Here is a 20106-nt window from a genome sequence, read left to right on the forward strand (position 1 = left end):
GTCCATTTCAGGTCCCGAGAGATTGTGGTTCCCAGGAATTTGAAGGTGTCTGTGGAGAGAATAGTATTACTGCGGATAGTGAGGGGTAAAAGTGGTGAAGGGTCTCGCCTGAAGTCCACTGTCATCTCCACGGTCTTGAGCGGGTTCAGCTCCAGGTGGTTTTGGCGGCACCAGTGGACCAGCCGCTCCACCTCCTGTCTGTACGCAGTCTCATCACCATCCTGGATCAGACCGATGAGAGTGGTGTCGTCTGCATACTTCAGGAGCTTCACAGGAGAGTCACCTGAGGAGAAATCATTGGTGTAAAGAGAGAAGAGCAGTGGGGAGAGGACGCACCCCTGAGGGGCTCCAGTATTGGTGGTCCGGGTGTCAGATGTGATGCCCTTGGGGGGCATAACCCTAACCCTAACCCTCACACGCTGTCTCCTGTTGGTCAGGAAGCTCGTGATCCACTGACAGGTGGAGGCAGGCACCGCAAGCTGGATGAGCTTCTGTTGGAGTATGTCAGGAGCGATGGTGTTGAACGCCGAGCTGAAGTCCACGAACAGGATCCTGGCGTACGTTTCTGGGGTGTGCAGGTGGTGCAGGATGTAGTGCAGTCCCATGTTGACCGCATCATCCACTGACCTGTTTGCCCGGTAGGCAAACTGGAGGGGGTCAAGCAGGGGGCCCGTGACATCCTTCAGGTGGTTCAACACTAACCTCTCGAAAGATTTCATGACCACAGATGTCAGTGCGATAGGTCTATAGTCATTCAATCAGTCTGCTTTGAGTTCACAGGGAGCCAGCCTCTTTATTCACTGTACATAGTCTGCTCTCTAGCGGTAAAAGACGTGAACTACAATGCAATGGATGACGCCACACAATATAGGTTTGAAACTCGGGTTATAGTTTCAATGTCGGAGTTTAAACTCGGCTTGTAGTTTCCGAATGCCATACGTAATGGGTGTTGTCAAAATCTTCTTTAACAATTGAAGTGGAAAAAAAAAAGCTTACAGCACCTGGTATTCCCAGGCGGTCTCCCAAGAAGCTCCTCAAGATAGGTGTTTGTTGCGGGTTGAGTGTCGCAGCGGAGTTTCACCGCTCGCAAAACATACCGGAGGATATCATCAGGCGCCCCGGCTCCCCTTGGATCACCATCCCCGCTGGGAGGAAGCGAAGGCAGCGCAGAGAGAGGAGGCAGAAACGAGGCTGCAGGGCCGGCGCGCTAACCAGGCTACGGAAGCGGCCGTTCAAACCACCGCTCCCTAGCCTGTTTCTTACCAACGCCAGGTCTCTTGCTTACAAGATGGATGAACTAAGGCTACAGATGTCTGCGAACCAGACCGTGAAGGACTGCTGCATGGTACTGATCACCGAAACCTGGCTTCATCCACTCATACCGGACTCTGCTATCGAGCTAGCAGGCTACACCACACAGCGTCATGACAGGACTGAGAACTCCGGAAAGAGCAAGGGGGAGGGGGGGCTCTGTATGTACGTCAATAACAACTGGTGTACTAATATGGTGACTGTAGACAGTCACTGCTGCCCGGACCTGGAGTATGTGACTATTAAATGCAGGCCCTTTTACTTCCCTCATGAATTTACCGTAGTCATGACGACTGTTGTTTACATACCTCCGGATGCTAATGCTAAGATAGCTATTGGACTATTACATGGCAGTATTAGCAGCCAGCTGAGCAGTTATCCTGACGCAGTCCACATCATGGCAGGGGACTTTAATCATGCAGATTTGAAAGCAGCACTCCCTAGTCTCCACCAGCATGTTTGCCTGCACGCATGCACACACGCACACACAATACAACTAAATTGTTTAAAAAAAAAAACAATCGAATGAAACGTATTCGCTAACAAGGAAATCAGCTAAAACGGCTAGCTGGTCTACATTTACAAACTTTACGCTATGCCGCCATCCAAAAAAAATGAGGGCTATGATGAACTTAAATCATCTATTGACTTGATAAGGCAAGACATTACCACACTCTTAGAGCAGCAAGCCACCCTGCTCCAGCTAACGTCTGAACTAACGGAGCTTAAGAAAGCGTCCAAAGAGAAAGATGAAAAAATCCTGTCGCTTGAACGGAGAGTTGATGCTCTGGAGCAGTATTCCCGGCAAGAAGACCTCATAATCTCTGGTCTTAAAACATCACACCGCTCCTATGCCAGGGCGGCGGGTCCTCCGGATCTCTCGACAGATGACTCTCCTTCGGACGAACTGTCAACGCTCGAAAATCAGGTGGTACAGTTCTTCAAGAGTAGGCATATGGAACTCCAGAAAGGAAACATTACCGCTTGTCACACACTCCCAAGAAATCAAAAACGACCAAAAGATGCTCCGAAAATTATTATCCGATTCATCAATAGGAAACATAAAGTGGATCTTCTGAAGCAATGGAGGAAACTACAGGGAACGGGTGTTTACCTAAATGAGCACCTCACTAAGAAGAATGCTGAGATAGCCTGGAACGCACGCAAACTGAAGAAGGAAAACAAGATTCTCGCAACGTGGGTCAGAAATTGCAAGGTATGGATTAAAACGAACGGAGCAACACCAGAAGATGTCAAAACTCTCGTTGTGAGTGAACTGGAGGAACTGAAGAAATATGGCCTGGTGGTGGGGGAACCTAACATCTACAATGGCTGAATTGATGACCATTATCTGGTACCTATGGACCCTCCGGACGAGAATGGTGGATTACAGCGGAGTACAATATGGCAAACAGAGACTGGCAGGGAGGACATCCATCTCAGGTAGACAGTTCCCTCACACCCTTCATGCCATCTAGTGACATTCTCGCAAATGCAGGAATTTCTGTCCCACCAAATCTAGACTCTTTATTACTTAATTCATTTGATCTAGAGAATGCTAATGCTGGTATCTATGAGTCCTTCTTTAACCCAGATACTAATTATACTCCCCTAAAATCTGTTAAATTGTCATGTGAATATTTTTCTGAAGAAATGTTTAACAAATTGTGCAATACTCCTCCTGGCCACTGCCAAACAAATGTATTCGCCACTGTCCACTTCAATATACGGAGTATCTCTAAAAATCATGATGGTCTAAAAACCTATTTATCAACCTTAACACATTCCTTTTCAGTAATAGCTCTTACTGAAACCTGGATGATTGATAATACATCTAGCTACCCTCTCTCTCACTACACTCCTATACACTCTTGCAGACCAAACAAGCAAGGTGGAGGAGTCTCACTGTATGTAAATGACAACTTCAAATTCTCACCCAGAAAGGATCTAAGTGTTAACTTTGATATGACTGTAGCAGAATCTGTGTTTATAGAACTCTCATCTTGCTCACTTACAAACAACAAAAACGTGATAATTGGATGTATATATAGACCACCAGATTCTGATAAAATGACCTTCAATGAAGCCCTCGACTCTACTCTAGAAATCATAAACAAAGAAAACAAATTATGTGTCCTACTTGGTGACTATAATATTAATTTGCTTGAAACTAAGCAGTCACATACAGCAGACTTCCTCAATATATTATATTCCAGTAACTTTTTCCCTCTTATTAACAAACCCTCCAGGATCACAAGCTCAACGGCCACTCTCATTGACAACATTTTATTTAATTCTCTAGACTACAAGATAACATCTGGCCTGTTGATCTGTGATGTATCTGATCATCTTCCTGTCTTCCATTTCATCCACAGTAATAGTGGTCCGAAAATCAAAAGTCATATTGGTGATCAAATCAAATTCCGTAAATTTACTGAGGAAAACATGGTATCCTTTGTATCTATCATCAGTTCTGTATCATGGAATGAGGTTATTCTGTTGCAAGATGTCAACAAAGCTTATCACTCCTTTCAAACAATACTCACAAATGCATTAGAGTACTCATTTCCTTTAATTTCTAGTCGCAAAAATAACTCTAAGGGGAAACCTTGGATAACGAATGAACTTAAAAAATCCTCACGTAAAAAGAATAAACTATATAGAAAATCTATTGCAAATCCCACCCCTATAAATATAGAAACATACAAGAAATATAAAAATAATTTTACAGTATTATTAAGGAAAACCAAACAAACTTACTATGCTGATAAATTTACACAAGCCTCTGGTGACATCAAAACAACATGGAATCTTATCAACCATTTATTACATCGCAAAAAACCTAACACATCTACCCCAAGTGAGATGTTGGGGAAGAATGGAGCCCATTCTAACCCAATAGATATTTCTAATGGCTTCAATGATTTCTTTATAAATGTTGGCGCTACATTGGCGTCTAGCTTCTCAACCTCTGATACAAGCCCCTGTTGCCTAATTACAGGGCAGTTTCCTTCACTCTCTATTCTTGACCCCCCTAGTGTTGAGGAAGTTTACAGCATCGTCATGAGCTTAAAAAACACGGCCCCTGGCCATGACGAGATCAGAAGCATACTTATTAAGAAAATCATCCATTCAATAAAAATTCCACTGACACACATTTTCTCCTTATCATTAAAGTTTGGCATTGTACCCCAAGAACTAAAAATTGCGAAAGTCATTCCTATTTTCAAAGCTGGTGAGACAAATGAATATGGTAATTATCGACCTATATCCATTCTTCCATGCTTTTCCAAGATTCTAGAAAAAATGGTTTATTCAAGATTGGCAAAGCACCTAGAAACAAACAATATTCTCTATAAACATCAATATGGTTTCCGCAAAAAATTCTCTACTGAGCATGCACTGCTTCAGCTTGTCAACCATATCTCAACAGCTCTTGACAATAAGAATTTCGCTCTTGGTGTCTTCCTAGATTTAAGTAAAGCATTTGATACCGTCGACCATAAGATCCTTATCGCTAAGCTAGAGAGATATGGAGTGAACAATTCTGCCCTGAAATGGTTCACAAACTATCTCGCTAACAGAGAACAATATGTATATATAAATGGTTCTTCTTCGAACAGATCGAAAATACTATCTGGGGTCCCGCAGGGCTCAATATTGGGTCCTCTATTATTTTTGGTGTACATAAATGATTTCTCCATGTCTTGTTCAAATTTTCTCCCTTTGTTATTTGCGGACGATACTAATCTTATTGCCACCCACGATGATTTTAATTTCCTCATTGCAAGTGTAAATACTGAATTGCACGCTGTTACAAAATGGTTCAAAATAAATAAGTTGTCACTCAATATAAAAAAATGTAACTTCATGATCTTCTGCAATATAAATAAATCTTACCCCAAAGAACAGACCAAAATTTACATAAACAATAACGAAATCCATCAAGTTGCTAGCACCAAATTCTTAGGAGTTATAGTAGACAAACAATTAAACTGGTCTGAACACATTGATTTGGTTTGCAAAAGATCTATGAAAATGCTAGGTATTTTACGAAAAGTTTGTCCCTTGGTCCATCCTTCTGCTCATCTCACTCTGTATTATAGCTTCCTGTTTCCTTTTCTTAATTACTGCAACACAGTCTGGGCAGCCACATATCCAACATACCTCAACAAATTACTCATCATACAAAAAAAGTTCCTAAGAATGATCTCTTTCTCGAATAGATATGAACCAACGGCACCGCTGTTTAAAAATTATTCACTATTGCCAATTGATAAAGTAAACATTCATCAAACCTGTCTACTCATCCACAAATATATATATAGGATACACTGTCTTCCAGCCACCTTTTATAATTTCTTCACATTTGCATCTGATCTTCATTCTTATCCAACAAGACAGAGGGACAATCTCCACCCACCTTCCTGTCGAACATCACGCCATCAATATAATATCTCCTTTAGAGGGCCCTCATTCTGGAATGAGCTACCAATCCACATCCGATCCATATCTTCACAGGCTGCTTTTAGAAAGCAGCTGAAAGACCACCTTCTCTACTCATGATCCTACCAGTACCATAATTACTCCACCGCACTAAGCTGATTCATACTAAGGAGATCAACTTAAACCACAATTTATACTCTGATTCTTCCTTGTTTTTATTATTTTCTGCTTGCAGTTTCTTCTGTCCCCTCTAAGCTACTCCTACCTGGTGTCTCTTTGATTGTTTCAACATCGCTATGTGACTATTTTGTTCTCTTGTTTCTCATTTTGTATAGTGTATTTGTTTATGTATATATGCATACACATTCGTACTATGTATGCATGTATAAATATGACGAATTAATATATAGCTTGTTATGCTTTTGTTTGGTTACTTGTGTGTGTGTATGCATGTATATGTAGGTGTATGTGTGTATGTATATGTGTATATATATGTAGGTGTGTGTGTGTGTGTGTGTATGTATATATATATGTATGTAGGTGTATGTGTGTGTGTGTATATGTGTATATGGGTATGTATGTATATATGTGGGTATGTATGTGTGTGTGTATATGTGTATGTGTGTATATATGTATATATATATGTATGTGTATATATGTGTATGTGTGTATGTATGTATGTATATGTATGTATATATATATATATGTATATATGTATTTTTCTTTTTTTAAAAAACACTTGAATGACATTTGACGACACAGCACTTTGTTTGCTTTGTTTGCTTTGTTTGTTTTTGCACTTTGTTTGTACTGGAGTGGAGCTCTTTACAAGCCCTAGGCTTCGTCTCCCTCCTTGCACTGTTATTGCTATAATAATATGTGCTAAACAATAAACTCAAACTCAAACTCAAATGTGCCACTAGAGGAGTTAACACTCTGGACAAGGTCTACTCCAACATTAAGCTAGGCTACAGGGCAAAAGAGCTACCTCACCTGGGCCAGTCTGACCGTATGTCACTGCTATTAATCCCGGCATATACCACCATCATGAGATCAGCTCCCGTCATCACTAAAACTGTTAAAACTCGGCCTGATGACGCCTCTCAGCAGTTGCAGGACTGCTTCGACAGGACTAACTGGGACATCTTCGAACACCGGGACTTGAACGTGTTCACAGACAGTGTTCTGTGTTATATCAAGCACTGCACAGACACTGTCACAGTGGATAAACCTATATGGATGTACCCCAACCAGAAGCCCTGGATGACCCGGGAGGTCCTTCGGCTGCTGGAGGAGAGGGACATCGCGCTGTCCCTCAGGTCTGAAGACGGGGCTCTCTACAGCACAGCCAGAGCCAACCTGAGGAGAGGCATCAGAGAGGCCCAGCTTGCCTACAAAAAGAGGGTTGAGGATCACCTGGACAGCAACAACAACAAGCAGGTGTGGCAGGGAGTCCAGCATCTCACCAACTACAGAACCACCATCGGAGCTGCTGAAGGGGATGCCTCACTGGCAGAGGTCCTCAATACCTTCTTTGCCCGGTTCGAGTCCGAGCCACCTGAAGCGGCCACATCACATCCCACAGACCGCAGCAGCTTCACCTTCACAGTGAAGGAGCACGAGGTGAGGCGCACGCTGCGGACCATCAACTCGAGGAAGGCTGCAGGTCCTGACGGCGTCACTGGGCGTGTTCTGAAGGACTGCGCAGATCAGCTGGCTGGAGTCTTCACAAAGATTTCCAACCAGTCCCTTACCGAGTCCACCGTCCCATCCTGTTTAAAATCCTCCATTATAGTCCCCCTGCCCAAGAAACGCCACATCACCAGCCTTAATGACTACCGGCCAGTCGCACTCACCCCGGTGGTCATGAAGTGCTTTGAAAAGCTGGTACGGGGTCCCATCACAGCACTCCTGTTCAGAGGTTTTGACCCCCACCAGTTTGCCTACAGGGCAAATAGATCCACAGAGGACGCAGTAGCTACAGCCCTCCACGCTGCACTGTCCCACCTGCAGCAGCCGGGGAGCTATGTGCGGATGCTCTTCGTGGACTTTAGCTCTGCTTTTAACACCATCCCCCCCACAGACTGGTGGACATACTGGAGGGCCTGGGACTTCCACATAATACTTGCAGGTGGATTAAGAGCTTCCTGACGGGTCGCAGCCAGAGGGTGAGAGTGGGCCGTCATACATCCACACCTCTCAGTCTTGGTACCGGCTCCCCACAGGGCTGCGTACTGAGCCCACTGCTTTACACGCTCTACACACATGCATGCACCCCCGCAACACCATCGTGAAATTTGCGGATGACACAACCGTGATGGGGCTCATCTCAAAGGGGATGACTCTGCCTACAGGGACGAAGTGGTCCGGCTATCGGAGTGGTGCGGAGAGAACAATCTGCTCCTAAACACGGCTAAAACCCAAGAACTGGTCATTGATTTTTGGAGGAAAAATAAAACGGACATTCCACCACTTATCATCAACGGGGTGGAGAGGGTGTCTTCCTTCCGCTACCTGGGTGTCCACATCGAGGAGGACTTCACCTGGGGCGTGAACACCTCCGAGCTGCTTAAAAAGGCCCAGCAGAGACTCTACTTCTTAAGGGTGCTGAGGAGGCACAGCATTACACAAAGAGTGCTGGTGTCCTTCTATCGCTGCTCCATAGAAAGCACTTTAACGTACTGTATATGTGTTTGGTACTCCAGCTGCACTGCTGCTCAGAGGAAAAAACTCCAAGGGGTCATCAACACAGCACAGGAGATCATTGGCTGCCCTCTCCCCACACTGGAAGACCGACACAGAACCCGCTGTCTCAAAAAAACACAGAACATTCTGAAGGACACTTCCCACCCTGGCCACTCCCTTTTCGAACTGTTGCCATCAGGCAGACGCTACAGAGCACTTAGGTCAAGGACTAGCAGATTTGCCAATAGTTTTTACCCTACAGCGGTAGTCGCATTGAATGCAGCTAAACGTAAATGATTATGTCTGTGTTTGTTCTTCTGTGGGTTTTAGCTTGTATTATTTTTTTTTTATCTCATGCGCGGATCGGTTGGCACTTTTTAAATTTCGTTGTACATGTGACAATGACAAATAAAGATCTATCTATCTTTAGAGACAATCGCCCCTGAAAACCAAGACGGCGTTTCATGGGAACATGGCTATCATGAAAAGTTATTGACAGCTTTTTATGTGGTAGCACAAATTTGACATTGCGACCTGATTCGCTGTATCAAAGTAAATGTCATGAAAAGTGGAAAAAGAGATGTGGCATGTAGGCCCACCGGTGTGTGGACACGCCCTACTGCCCATCAACCACTGTGGGTAAACAGCTCCAGCTATGGGTAAATAGTGAAGACCTCAACGGTGGACCAGGCGGAGGATGATGGCTGACCTAAGGGGTGGCGTCACAACGGCTGGGAAGGCTGCAGCAGAAAAGGGTCACCAGTCGTCTTGGTCTCCTTGCCCCTGGACTCTGACCCCGATCTGTCAAGGACAGTGTGGTGACTGTCTGTGCACCAGTCTCCCCACTTTAAACAAAGTCATGCACAGGCGTCTTTTTCAGGGAATCCACCTTACATCCCGGATTAAAGTCCTGTGGCGACCAGTAAGTGGCAACGGGGTCAGGATTGTGAAGTCTGGAAGCCCCTAGAAACAAGCTGGCTCATCAGGCGGTGGATGTTAGATGATCGTTGGGCTCTCGGACCGAGGTAGAAAGAGCTCTTTGGTAGCTGCATACACGACTGAGCAGCCCTTTTTAGGATCCACTCTGCTCACCCCTGAGGGGGAAGGGGCTAGAAAAGGTGCCCTAAACATAGCCTGCCTCAAACCTCACGACTGGATTACCGCCTTCAGAGGGATCACCAATATGCGATCGAAAACACAGAAACATGAATTTTGGAGCATGGAATGTGCGCACGCTAATGGACAGTGTAACAAGTGATAGGCCGGAGAGGAGAACCGCCATCATTGCCAGGGAACTGAGAAGATGCCGGATTGACATAGCTGCTCTTTCAGAAACCCGACGGGCAGAGGAAGGTCATCTGAAGGAGGAAAAGGGTGGATACACTTTCTTCTGGAAAGGAAAGGCCACAGATGAGCCTAGGATCCATGGGGTTGGTTTTGCCATCAAGAACCAACTGATCAGTCAGCTCTCTGAACTCCCTGTGGGAATCAGTGAGCGCCTGATGACCCTCCGTCTGGTGCTGGCCAACAACCAGACGGCGACAGTTCTTAGTGCTTATGCACCTACCCTCGTTTCCATGAACCCTTGAGTTTGTTGAAATAATGATTGCACATTGTCTGCAAATCCAATAAACTTCATTTCACTTCTAAAATTGCCATCCACCGTGTATGGATTCGGGCTAGCGCCCAAGATTAAATTGGGCTAGTTGATCAACAGCAATGTTTTGAAGAAAGTCTCGTCTGGGAGTTGAACCGAGGATCTCCCACATCCAAATGGAGAATCATACCCCTAGACCAACGAGCCACAGCAAGAACTGGCAGACCATGTAACGTTGGCCTGTCAAACGCTCCACATAATGCCAGACACCAGTGTTTGCAAGAAGAGCTCGTCCGGGAGCTAAACCCGGGCAATCATGCACCCTAAGCAAGAATCATGCAAGAATCATTCCCCTGTACCAATGAGCCCCATTGTAGACCAGCTGACCCCGTTACATTCCGATTGGTAGCCCATGTGACACAGACCTGACGACTGAATGTCAGTGATTAATGGAATAAATGGAATCTGGTTGGCCTGAGGCTCCTAATTCCTTAACTTCAAGCCCTAACGCTAACTCTAAAACCCTAACAATAACCAAACCCTAATAATTAACCCCTAACCTGCTAACTCGCGAACAGCAACCCCCTGACCTTTAACCCTAACCTTTAATGCTCCCCCTAAAGGTAGTGCCCTCTAAACTTGAAGGCAGGCATATATGAACCGGACCAGCAAATTGCCCAATTTCAGTACTGTTATAGATACCTTTACAGATGGTTAAAATCAGGGCTGTGGACTCGGTCGGATTTTTGTACCGAGTCCCAGTCTGAGTCCGGCCTCTTGACCATGAGTCCGAGTCCGGCTGTCCATTTTTTCTGTTAATTCATGTGACTGCTTAGTCTTTATTCAAGGCTAATTTAGATCAAAATCTAAATAATGACAACAGTTTTGCGATGGCTTTTTGGTTTATTAAACAAATAAACAAAATACAATAAACAGATACTTTCAAGTTTCAATTCAACGACTTGAGTTTGTTCTTAGGAACAAAATCGCCTCAACCAAGTCAGCCTTCATCGCACCGCGCTGATCAGACATAATGAACCTGAGCCCGGAAAACAGGCGCTCTACGCTGACTTGGCTGATTGGCATTGCTTTCATTCGACCAAGTGCCAACATTGCCCCAATTTCTTCATCTATGTCGGTTGGCGAGGTGGCGGCCGACAAACGCTGGAGGCGCTCAATGTTGTCAAGTTCTTTTTCAAACTCATCCTCCTCCGTCGGTGTGCAGCAATCAACCTCGGCCTCCATCGACGGTACTTCCAGGTGCTGGTGGGTACGAGACCGGATTCGCCTCACAACGGCACGGAGGGGCGCGCTCCATCTGCTCTTCGCTGAGGAGAATGCGGTAACGCGCATCGACGAAGATGGCTGCCAGAAAAAAAATCATTGTCGAAGAGCTTGTCCTCTCGTTGTTCCATTGAATTGGCGATTGGTGAAGCCAGAGGGGGCTGCTTGCGCGACGCTGCCTTCAAGGCCGACCACTCCTTGAGAAAGCTGCCGGGGGTGATTGAGGCCGACTGGAGCTTGACCGTGACATCGTGTGGCATCTTGAGGATTGTGGCCAAGGTCTCAAGCTTCTTCCATTCTGACTCGTTAAGGAGAAGATCCGGAGAAGCAGCCGCCAAGTCCTGGACATGCTCTCGTAGATGAAGGAGCCGTTTTGTCATGAGGTAGGTGCTTCCCCAACGGGTGGGCACATCGACGACAGGGAGAAGACCTCCTCGACGACGGAGGACAGCAAGCAGATTGGGGGTCCGCAGTCTCTTCACCACCCGTCGGACTTTATCCAGTAGTTTCATGACATGCTCCGCCTTCAATCCGTCACGAATTGCCAGTTGCAGCGTGTGAATAGCACAGCGCATGTGATGAATCATTCGAAAATCGGCATCCTGAATCCCAGCGAACTTCTCAAGCTGGACCTCGTCGTCCAGATTGACGCCCACCTCGTCCTCATCCATTTCGTTTTCATCATCAGCATCTTCGTCGTCCTCATTGATGAGCCGCACGGCTTTGCTCATGGTCGCTGCGTTATCGACGACGATGGAGAGGACATGCAGGTCAAAATCCTTGATGACGGCGTTGATGACATTCTTGACCGCCTCAGTGTCATGCCCCCCGTCGGTGTCCTTGATGGGAAGAGTCTTGATTTTAATCTCCCCGTCGCGGAAGTACTGGACGTTGATGCCCATGTAGTTCCGCATGAGCCTGGTGGCGGCGTCTGCCTTGATGAATACGCATTCCTGGCTCAGCTCCGACTTGATTTCCTCCTTCAACCTGTCGGCCTCAGCCACCACCATGTGGCGGATCTGATCTCTGTCTAGGCTGACAGAGAGCTGATTAGCAGCAGGCCCTAGCAGTGTCCGCATAGCCGACTGCTGGAATGTGACGAGCGAGAGGCCATCATGAACAATCAGAGAAATGACCGACTTTTGAAACTCCTCACGGTCCACCATGTATTGGATCGTCTTCCGCGTCACTTTCGCTGTCACAAACCTGAGAAAAAAATAAAATCATTAGTGAAATGGCCAAAGTAATAATGTATCTGACTATCTGCAATTTTCGTTTTGAGTTTTGATCGACACATTTTTCATCATTTGTAAAAATGTAAAAAAACATTTCAGACTATACTTACTTCATCATCGATGTCTGAGCCGTCTGCGATGGACCAGGTGTCGCCGTCGTTTTGGGGTTTTTGTTCTAGTCTAGCAAAGGTTTAGTTGCATTGTTCCACAGGAAAGCGGCAATTCAAGTTATCTGATCTCACTCGCGGACGAGTCAGCCAACAATGGGAGACGAACAGCTGGTTGAGGGCTAATTTACACCACACTGCATTCTTTAGTTAAACAGAACTGTTTTTCTTTGTCAAGCGTTATATACAGTTTGAAGTAGTTGCGTACAAGTTATCCCATAGGACTGCGCAGATCAGCTGGCTGGAGTCTTCACAAAGATTTCCAACCAGTCCCTTACCGAGTCCACCGTCCCATCCTGTTTAAAATCCTCCATTATAGTCCCCCTGCCCAAGAAACGCCACATCACCAGCCTTAATGACTACCGGCCAGTCGCACTCACCCCGGTGGTCATGAAGTGCTTTGAAAAGCTGGTACGGGGTCCCATCACAGCACTCCTGTTCAGAGGTTTTGACCCCCACCAGTTTGCCTACAGGGCAAATAGATCCACAGAGGACGCAGTAGCTACAGCCCTCCACGCTGCACTGTCCCACCTGCAGCAGCCGGGGAGCTATGTGCGGATGCTCTTCGTGGACTTTAGCTCTGCTTTTAACACCATCCCCCCCACAGACTGGTGGACATACTGGAGGGCCTGGGACTTCCACATAATACTTGCAGGTGGATTAAGAGCTTCCTGACGGGTCGCAGCCAGAGGGTGAGAGTGGGCCGTCATACATCCACACCTCTCAGTCTTGGTACCGGCTCCCCACAGGGCTGCGTACTGAGCCCACTGCTTTACACGCTCTACACACATGCATGCACCCCCGCAACACCATCGTGAAATTTGCGGATGACACAACCGTGATGGGGCTCATCTCAAAGGGGATGACTCTGCCTACAGGGACGAAGTGGTCCGGCTATCGGAGTGGTGCGGAGAGAACAATCTGCTCCTAAACACGGCTAAAACCCAAGAACTGGTCATTGATTTTTGGAGGAAAAATAAAACGGACATTCCACCACTTATCATCAACGGGGTGGAGAGGGTGTCTTCCTTCCGCTACCTGGGTGTCCACATCGAGGAGGACTTCACCTGGGGCGTGAACACCTCCGAGCTGCTTAAAAAGGCCCAGCAGAGACTCTACTTCTTAAGGGTGCTGAGGAGGCACAGCATTACACAAAGAGTGCTGGTGTCCTTCTATCGCTGCTCCATAGAAAGCACTTTAACGTACTGTATATGTGTTTGGTACTCCAGCTGCACTGCTGCTCAGAGGAAAAAACTCCAAGGGGTCATCAACACAGCACAGGAGATCATTGGCTGCCCTCTCCCCACACTGGAAGACCGACACAGAACCCGCTGTCTCAAAAAAACACAGAACATTCTGAAGGACACTTCCCACCCTGGCCACTCCCTTTTCGAACTGTTGCCATCAGGCAGACGCTACAGAGCACTTAGGTCAAGGACTAGCAGATTTGCCAATAGTTTTTACCCTACAGCGGTAGTCGCATTGAATGCAGCTAAACGTAAATGATTATGTCTGTGTTTGTTCTTCTGTGGGTTTTAGCTTGTATTATTTTTTTTTTATCTCATGCGCGGATCGGTTGGCACTTTTTAAATTTCGTTGTACATGTGACAATGACAAATAAAGATCTATCTATCTTTAGAGACAATCGCCCCTGAAAACCAAGACGGCGTTTCATGGGAACATGGCTATCATGAAAAGTTATTGACAGCTTTTTATGTGGTAGCACAAATTTGACATTGCGACCTGATTCGCTGTATCAAAGTAAATGTCATGAAAAGTGGAAAAAGAGATGTGGCATGTAGGCCCACCGGTGTGTGGACACGCCCTACTGCCCATCAACCACTGTGGGTAAACAGCTCCAGCTATGGGTAAATAGTGAAGACCTCAACGGTGGACCAGGCGGAGGATGATGGCTGACCTAAGGGGTGGCGTCACAACGGCTGGGAAGGCTGCAGCAGAAAAGGGTCACCAGTCGTCTTGGTCTCCTTGCCCCTGGACTCTGACCCCGATCTGTCAAGGACAGTGTGGTGACTGTCTGTGCACCAGTCTCCCCACTTTAAACAAAGTCATGCACAGGCGTCTTTTTCAGGGAATCCACCTTACATCCCGGATTAAAGTCCTGTGGCGACCAGTAAGTGGCAACGGGGTCAGGATTGTGAAGTCTGGAAGCCCCTAGAAACAAGCTGGCTCATCAGGCGGTGGATGTTAGATGATCGTTGGGCTCTCGGACCGAGGTAGAAAGAGCTCTTTGGTAGCTGCATACACGACTGAGCAGCCCTTTTTAGGATCCACTCTGCTCACCCCTGAGGGGGAAGGGGCTAGAAAAGGTGCCCTAAACATAGCCTGCCTCAAACCTCACGACTGGATTACCGCCTTCAGAGGGATCACCAATATGCGATCGAAAACACAGAAACATGAATTTTGGAGCATGGAATGTGCGCACGCTAATGGACAGTGTAACAAGTGATAGGCCGGAGAGGAGAACCGCCATCATTGCCAGGGAACTGAGAAGATGCCGGATTGACATAGCTGCTCTTTCAGAAACCCGACGGGCAGAGGAAGGTCATCTGAAGGAGGAAAAGGGTGGATACACTTTCTTCTGGAAAGGAAAGGCCACAGATGAGCCTAGGATCCATGGGGTTGGTTTTGCCATCAAGAACCAACTGATCAGTCAGCTCTCTGAACTCCCTGTGGGAATCAGTGAGCGCCTGATGACCCTCCGTCTGGTGCTGGCCAACAACCAGACGGCGACAGTTCTTAGTGCTTATGCACCTACCCTCGTTTCCATGAACCCTTGAGTTTGTTGAAATAATGATTGCACATTGTCTGCAAATCCAATAAACTTCATTTCACTTCTAAAATTGCCATCCACCGTGTATGGATTCGGGCTAGCGCCCAAGATTAAATTGGGCTAGTTGATCAACAGCAATGTTTTGAAGAAAGTCTCGTCTGGGAGTTGAACCGAGGATCTCCCACATCCAAATGGAGAATCATACCCCTAGACCAACGAGCCACAGCAAGAACTGGCAGACCATGTAACGTTGGCCTGTCAAACGCTCCACATAATGCCAGACACCAGTGTTTGCAAGAAGAGCTCGTCCGGGAGCTAAACCCGGGCAATCATGCACCCTAAGCAAGAATCATGCAAGAATCATTCCCCTGTACCAATGAGCCCCATTGTAGACCAGCTGACCCCGTTACATTCCGATTGGTAGCCCATGTGACACAGACCTGACGACTGAATGTCAGTGATTAATGGAATAAATGGAATCTGGTTGGCCTGAGGCTCCTAATTCCTTAACTTCAAGCCCTAACGCTAACTCTAAAACCCTAACAATAACCAAACCCTAATAATTAACCCCTAACCTGCTAACTCGCGAACAGCAACCCCCTGACCTTTAACCCTAACCTTTAATGCTCCCCCTAAAGGTAGTGCCCTCTAAACTTGAAGGCAGGCATATATGAACCGGACCAGCAAATTGCCCAATTTCAGTACTGTTATAGATACCTTTACAGATGGTTAAAATCAGGGCTGTGGACTCGGTCGGATTTTTGTACCGAGTCCCAGTCTGAGTCCGGCCTCTTGACCATGAGTCCGAGTCCGGCTGTCCATTTTTTCTGTTAATTCATGTGACTGCTTAGTCTTTATTCAAGGCTAATTTAGATCAAAATCTAAATAATGACAACAGTTTTGCGATGGCTTTTTGGTTTATTAAACAAATAAACAAAATACAATAAACAGATACTTTCAAGTTTCAATTCAACGACTTGAGTTTGTTCTTAGGAACAAAATCGCCTCAACCAAGTCAGCCTTCATCGCACCGCGCTGATCAGACATAATGAACCTGAGCCCGGAAAACAGGCGCTCTACGCTGACTTGGCTGATTGGCATTGCTTTCATTCGACCAAGTGCCAACATTGCCCCAATTTCTTCATCTATGTCGGTTGGCGAGGTGGCGGCCGACAAACGCTGGAGGCGCTCAATGTTGTCAAGTTCTTTTTCAAACTCATCCTCCTCCGTCGGTGTGCAGCAATCAACCTCGGCCTCCATCGACGGTACTTCCAGGTGCTGGTGGGTACGAGACCGGATTCGCCTCACAACGGCACGGAGGGGCGCGCTCCATCTGCTCTTCGCTGAGGAGAATGCGGTAACGCGCATCGACGAAGATGGCTGCCAGAAAAAAAATCATTGTCGAAGAGCTTGTCCTCTCGTTGTTCCATTGAATTGGCGATTGGTGAAGCCAGAGGGGGCTGCTTGCGCGACGCTGCCTTCAAGGCCGACCACTCCTTGAGAAAGCTGCCGGGGGTGATTGAGGCCGACTGGAGCTTGACCGTGACATCGTGTGGCATCTTGAGGATTGTGGCCAAGGTCTCAAGCTTCTTCCATTCTGACTCGTTAAGGAGAAGATCCGGAGAAGCAGCCGCCAAGTCCTGGACATGCTCTCGTAGATGAAGGAGCCGTTTTGTCATGAGGTAGGTGCTTCCCCAACGGGTGGGCACATCGACGACAGGGAGAAGACCTCCTCGACGACGGAGGACAGCAAGCAGATTGGGGGTCCGCAGTCTCTTCACCACCCGTCGGACTTTATCCAGTAGTTTCATGACATGCTCCGCCTTCAATCCGTCACGAATTGCCAGTTGCAGCGTGTGAATAGCACAGCGCATGTGATGAATCATTCGAAAATCGGCATCCTGAATCCCAGCGAACTTCTCAAGCTGGACCTCGTCGTCCAGATTGACGCCCACCTCGTCCTCATCCATTTCGTTTTCATCATCAGCATCTTCGTCGTCCTCATTGATGAGCCGCACGGCTTTGCTCATGGTCGCTGCGTTATCGACGACGATGGAGAGGACATGCAGGTCAAAATCCTTGATGACGGCGTTGATGACATTCTTGACCGCCTCAGTGTCATGCCCCCCGTCGGTGTCCTTGATGGGAAGAGTCTTGATTTTAATCTCCCCGTCGCGGAAGTACTGGACGTTGATGCCCATGTAGTTCCGCATGAGCCTGGTGGCGGCGTCTGCCTTGATGAATACGCATTCCTGGCTCAGCTCCGACTTGATTTCCTCCTTCAACCTGTCGGCCTCAGCCACCACCATGTGGCGGATCTGATCTCTGTCTAGGCTGACAGAGAGCTGATTAGCAGCAGGCCCTAGCAGTGTCCGCATAGCCGACTGCTGGAATGTGACGAGCGAGAGGCCATCATGAACAATCAGAGAAATGACCGACTTTTGAAACTCCTCACGGTCCACCATGTATTGGATCGTCTTCCGCGTCACTTTCGCTGTCACAAACCTGAGAAAAAAATAAAATCATTAGTGAAATGGCCAAAGTAATAATGTATCTGACTATCTGCAATTTTCGTTTTGAGTTTTGATCGACACATTTTTCATCATTTGTAAAAATGTAAAAAAACATTTCAGACTATACTTACTTCATCATCGATGTCTGAGCCGTCTGCGATGGACCAGGTGTCGCCGTCGTTTTTGGGTTTTTGTTCTAGTCTAGCAAAGGTTTAGTTGCATTGTTCCACAGGAAAGCGGCAATTCAAGTTATCTGATCTCACTCGCGGACGAGTCAGCCAACAATGGGAGACGAACAGCTGGTTGAGGGCTAATTTACACCACACTGCATTCTTTAGTTAAACAGAACTGTTTTTCTTTGTCAAGCGTTATATACAGTTTGAAGTAGTTGCGTACAAGTTATCCCATATTTACTCAATGTTTGTTTAAGTGTTTAGGACAAGTTACTTATTGTTATTGTGTGTTAATTTACTAAGTAGATAAAGTCTAGCAAAGGTTTAGTTGCATTGTTCCACAGGAAAGCGGCAATTCAAGTTATCTTTTTGAATTTGTCTACACTGTTTTTGCCATTATTCACATGTCCTGAGTGTTGTTAGTCACCTAAATGTTGAACAGAGGGTGTGTTTTTACCGAAGTCAAATTCCTTGTTTGGCACGCTCAAACATGGCGAATAAAAACTCTTGAATCTCTTATCTGATCTCACTCGCGGATGAGTCAGCCAACAATGGGAGACGAACAGGTGGTTGAGTGCTAATTTACACCACACTGCATTCTTTAGCTAATCAGCGTTGCTACAGACACAATCTACCCTCCTATTAGTGTAGCAACGCCTCTGTAACCGTAGCAGAGCTGTGGACAGTATTCCTACGCGCATTCTCAGCAGCATGATGAAAGTAAAATTGAACGTATTTTCTTTATTGTCGGACTTGGTGGACTCGGTCAAAATCAGCACAGAGTCCGAGTCCAGCAAAAATGACAGAGTCCGAGTCCCCGAGTCCGGGTCCGAGTCCACAGCCCTGGTTAAAATCCACATAATAGTTATACGCGCATGTGTTACGTGAGCGTTCCCCTTTCTGCCCCCTCCCTTTTCTTTCTCCCGCCAAGCAGTCCATCGTGCCCCAACACAGGGCATGATCCTCGTTAGTATCGTGGATAGTATCTCTACTTGGGTTTTCAACCCAAGTGCGTTAACCTATGTTTGCAGCAGAGTTATTATATAGCTGCATTGGTTTTGCGTGCGTCTGAACTTAAGTAAGTGATCTGTATGTTTTTCAAAATAAACTCAAACTTTTATCTGTAGCCACCTTCTACTAAATCAGTGGTCCCCAACCTTTTTTGCGCCACGGACCGGTTACGTGTCAGAAATGTTTTCGTGGACCGGCGTTTATATAAATAAATAATACATTTATATACCGTATTTTTTGGACTATAAGCCGCGTTCTTTTTTCATACTTTGGGTAGGGGGGCGACCTATACTCAGGAGTGACTTATATGTGTCAAGTCAAGTTTATTTGTATAGCCCTAAATCACAAGCAGTCTCAAAGGGCTTCACATAGACAAAAATTGACAATTATTCTCAAAGCATCCCCTGATCTTAAGCTCCCAAAAGGGCAAGGTAAAACTCAAAATAACCCTACCGGGGGAAAATGAGAAACCTTGAGAAGGGACCACAGATGGAAGGATCCCCCTTTCAGGATCACCAGGTTGAAATGGATGCAGAGAGGGCACAAATGATACAATATGAAAATCAATGAAATAAAAAGTGGATGTTCATGTCAGAGTGAAAGGCTGCCGAAGAAGCCCTCAATTGTCCTGGCAGTGTCTTCGAGGAGGTTGAGCTGCAGTTCCCCCATCCTGAATTGGCCCACGAGAATCCAGATAGCCGCTGTCAGCATGGGTGCCACCTAACCACCTCCCCGGCCAGGGAGGGGGGAGGTCGGGGGTGGAGAGGGAGAGAAAACAAACTCCAGCCGAATCGGCCACTACAGGTTAGTTAAAGGGCATGTCATAGAAATGTGTCTTTAAACGTGTCTTAAATGTTTCTACTGAGGTAGCAGTCCTAATATCCATTGGTAGG

General features: G+C 46.6%; 3 protein-coding genes across 3 annotated transcripts in view; 1 reads left to right on the top strand and 2 right to left on the bottom strand.

The window, feature by feature from the left end:
• Positions 1–551: 551 nt before the first annotated feature.
• Positions 552–20106, top strand: part of LOC133156229 (lactadherin-like) — a 35402-nt gene continuing 15847 nt past the window's right edge. Inside the window, exon 1 of the mRNA XM_061282056.1 lies at positions 552–2754. Coding sequence (XP_061138040.1) covers positions 2607–2754 — 148 coding nt within the window. The 5' untranslated portion in view covers positions 552–2606. The remainder of the gene's footprint in view (positions 2755–20106) is intronic.
• Positions 10985–12948, bottom strand: LOC133156228 (uncharacterized). The gene is made up of 2 exons (XM_061282053.1): positions 12669–12948; positions 10985–12529 (listed from the first exon to the last, which is right to left on the bottom strand). Exons 1-2 carry the CDS (start codon positions 12674–12676, stop codon positions 11329–11331), a joined length of 1209 nt encoding a protein of 402 aa, XP_061138037.1. The 5' UTR covers positions 12677–12948; the 3' UTR covers positions 10985–11328.
• LOC133156227 (uncharacterized) lies at positions 16480–19345 on the bottom strand. Its single transcript, XM_061282051.1, has 2 exons — positions 18161–19345; positions 16480–18021 (listed from the first exon to the last, which is right to left on the bottom strand). Exons 1-2 carry the CDS (start codon positions 18166–18168, stop codon positions 16821–16823), a joined length of 1209 nt encoding a protein of 402 aa, XP_061138035.1. The 5' UTR covers positions 18169–19345; the 3' UTR covers positions 16480–16820.

Source organism: Syngnathus typhle, linkage group LG6 (assembly GCF_033458585.1).
Source record: "Syngnathus typhle isolate RoL2023-S1 ecotype Sweden linkage group LG6, RoL_Styp_1.0, whole genome shotgun sequence".
Lineage (NCBI taxonomy): Eukaryota > Metazoa > Chordata > Actinopteri > Syngnathiformes > Syngnathidae > Syngnathus > Syngnathus typhle.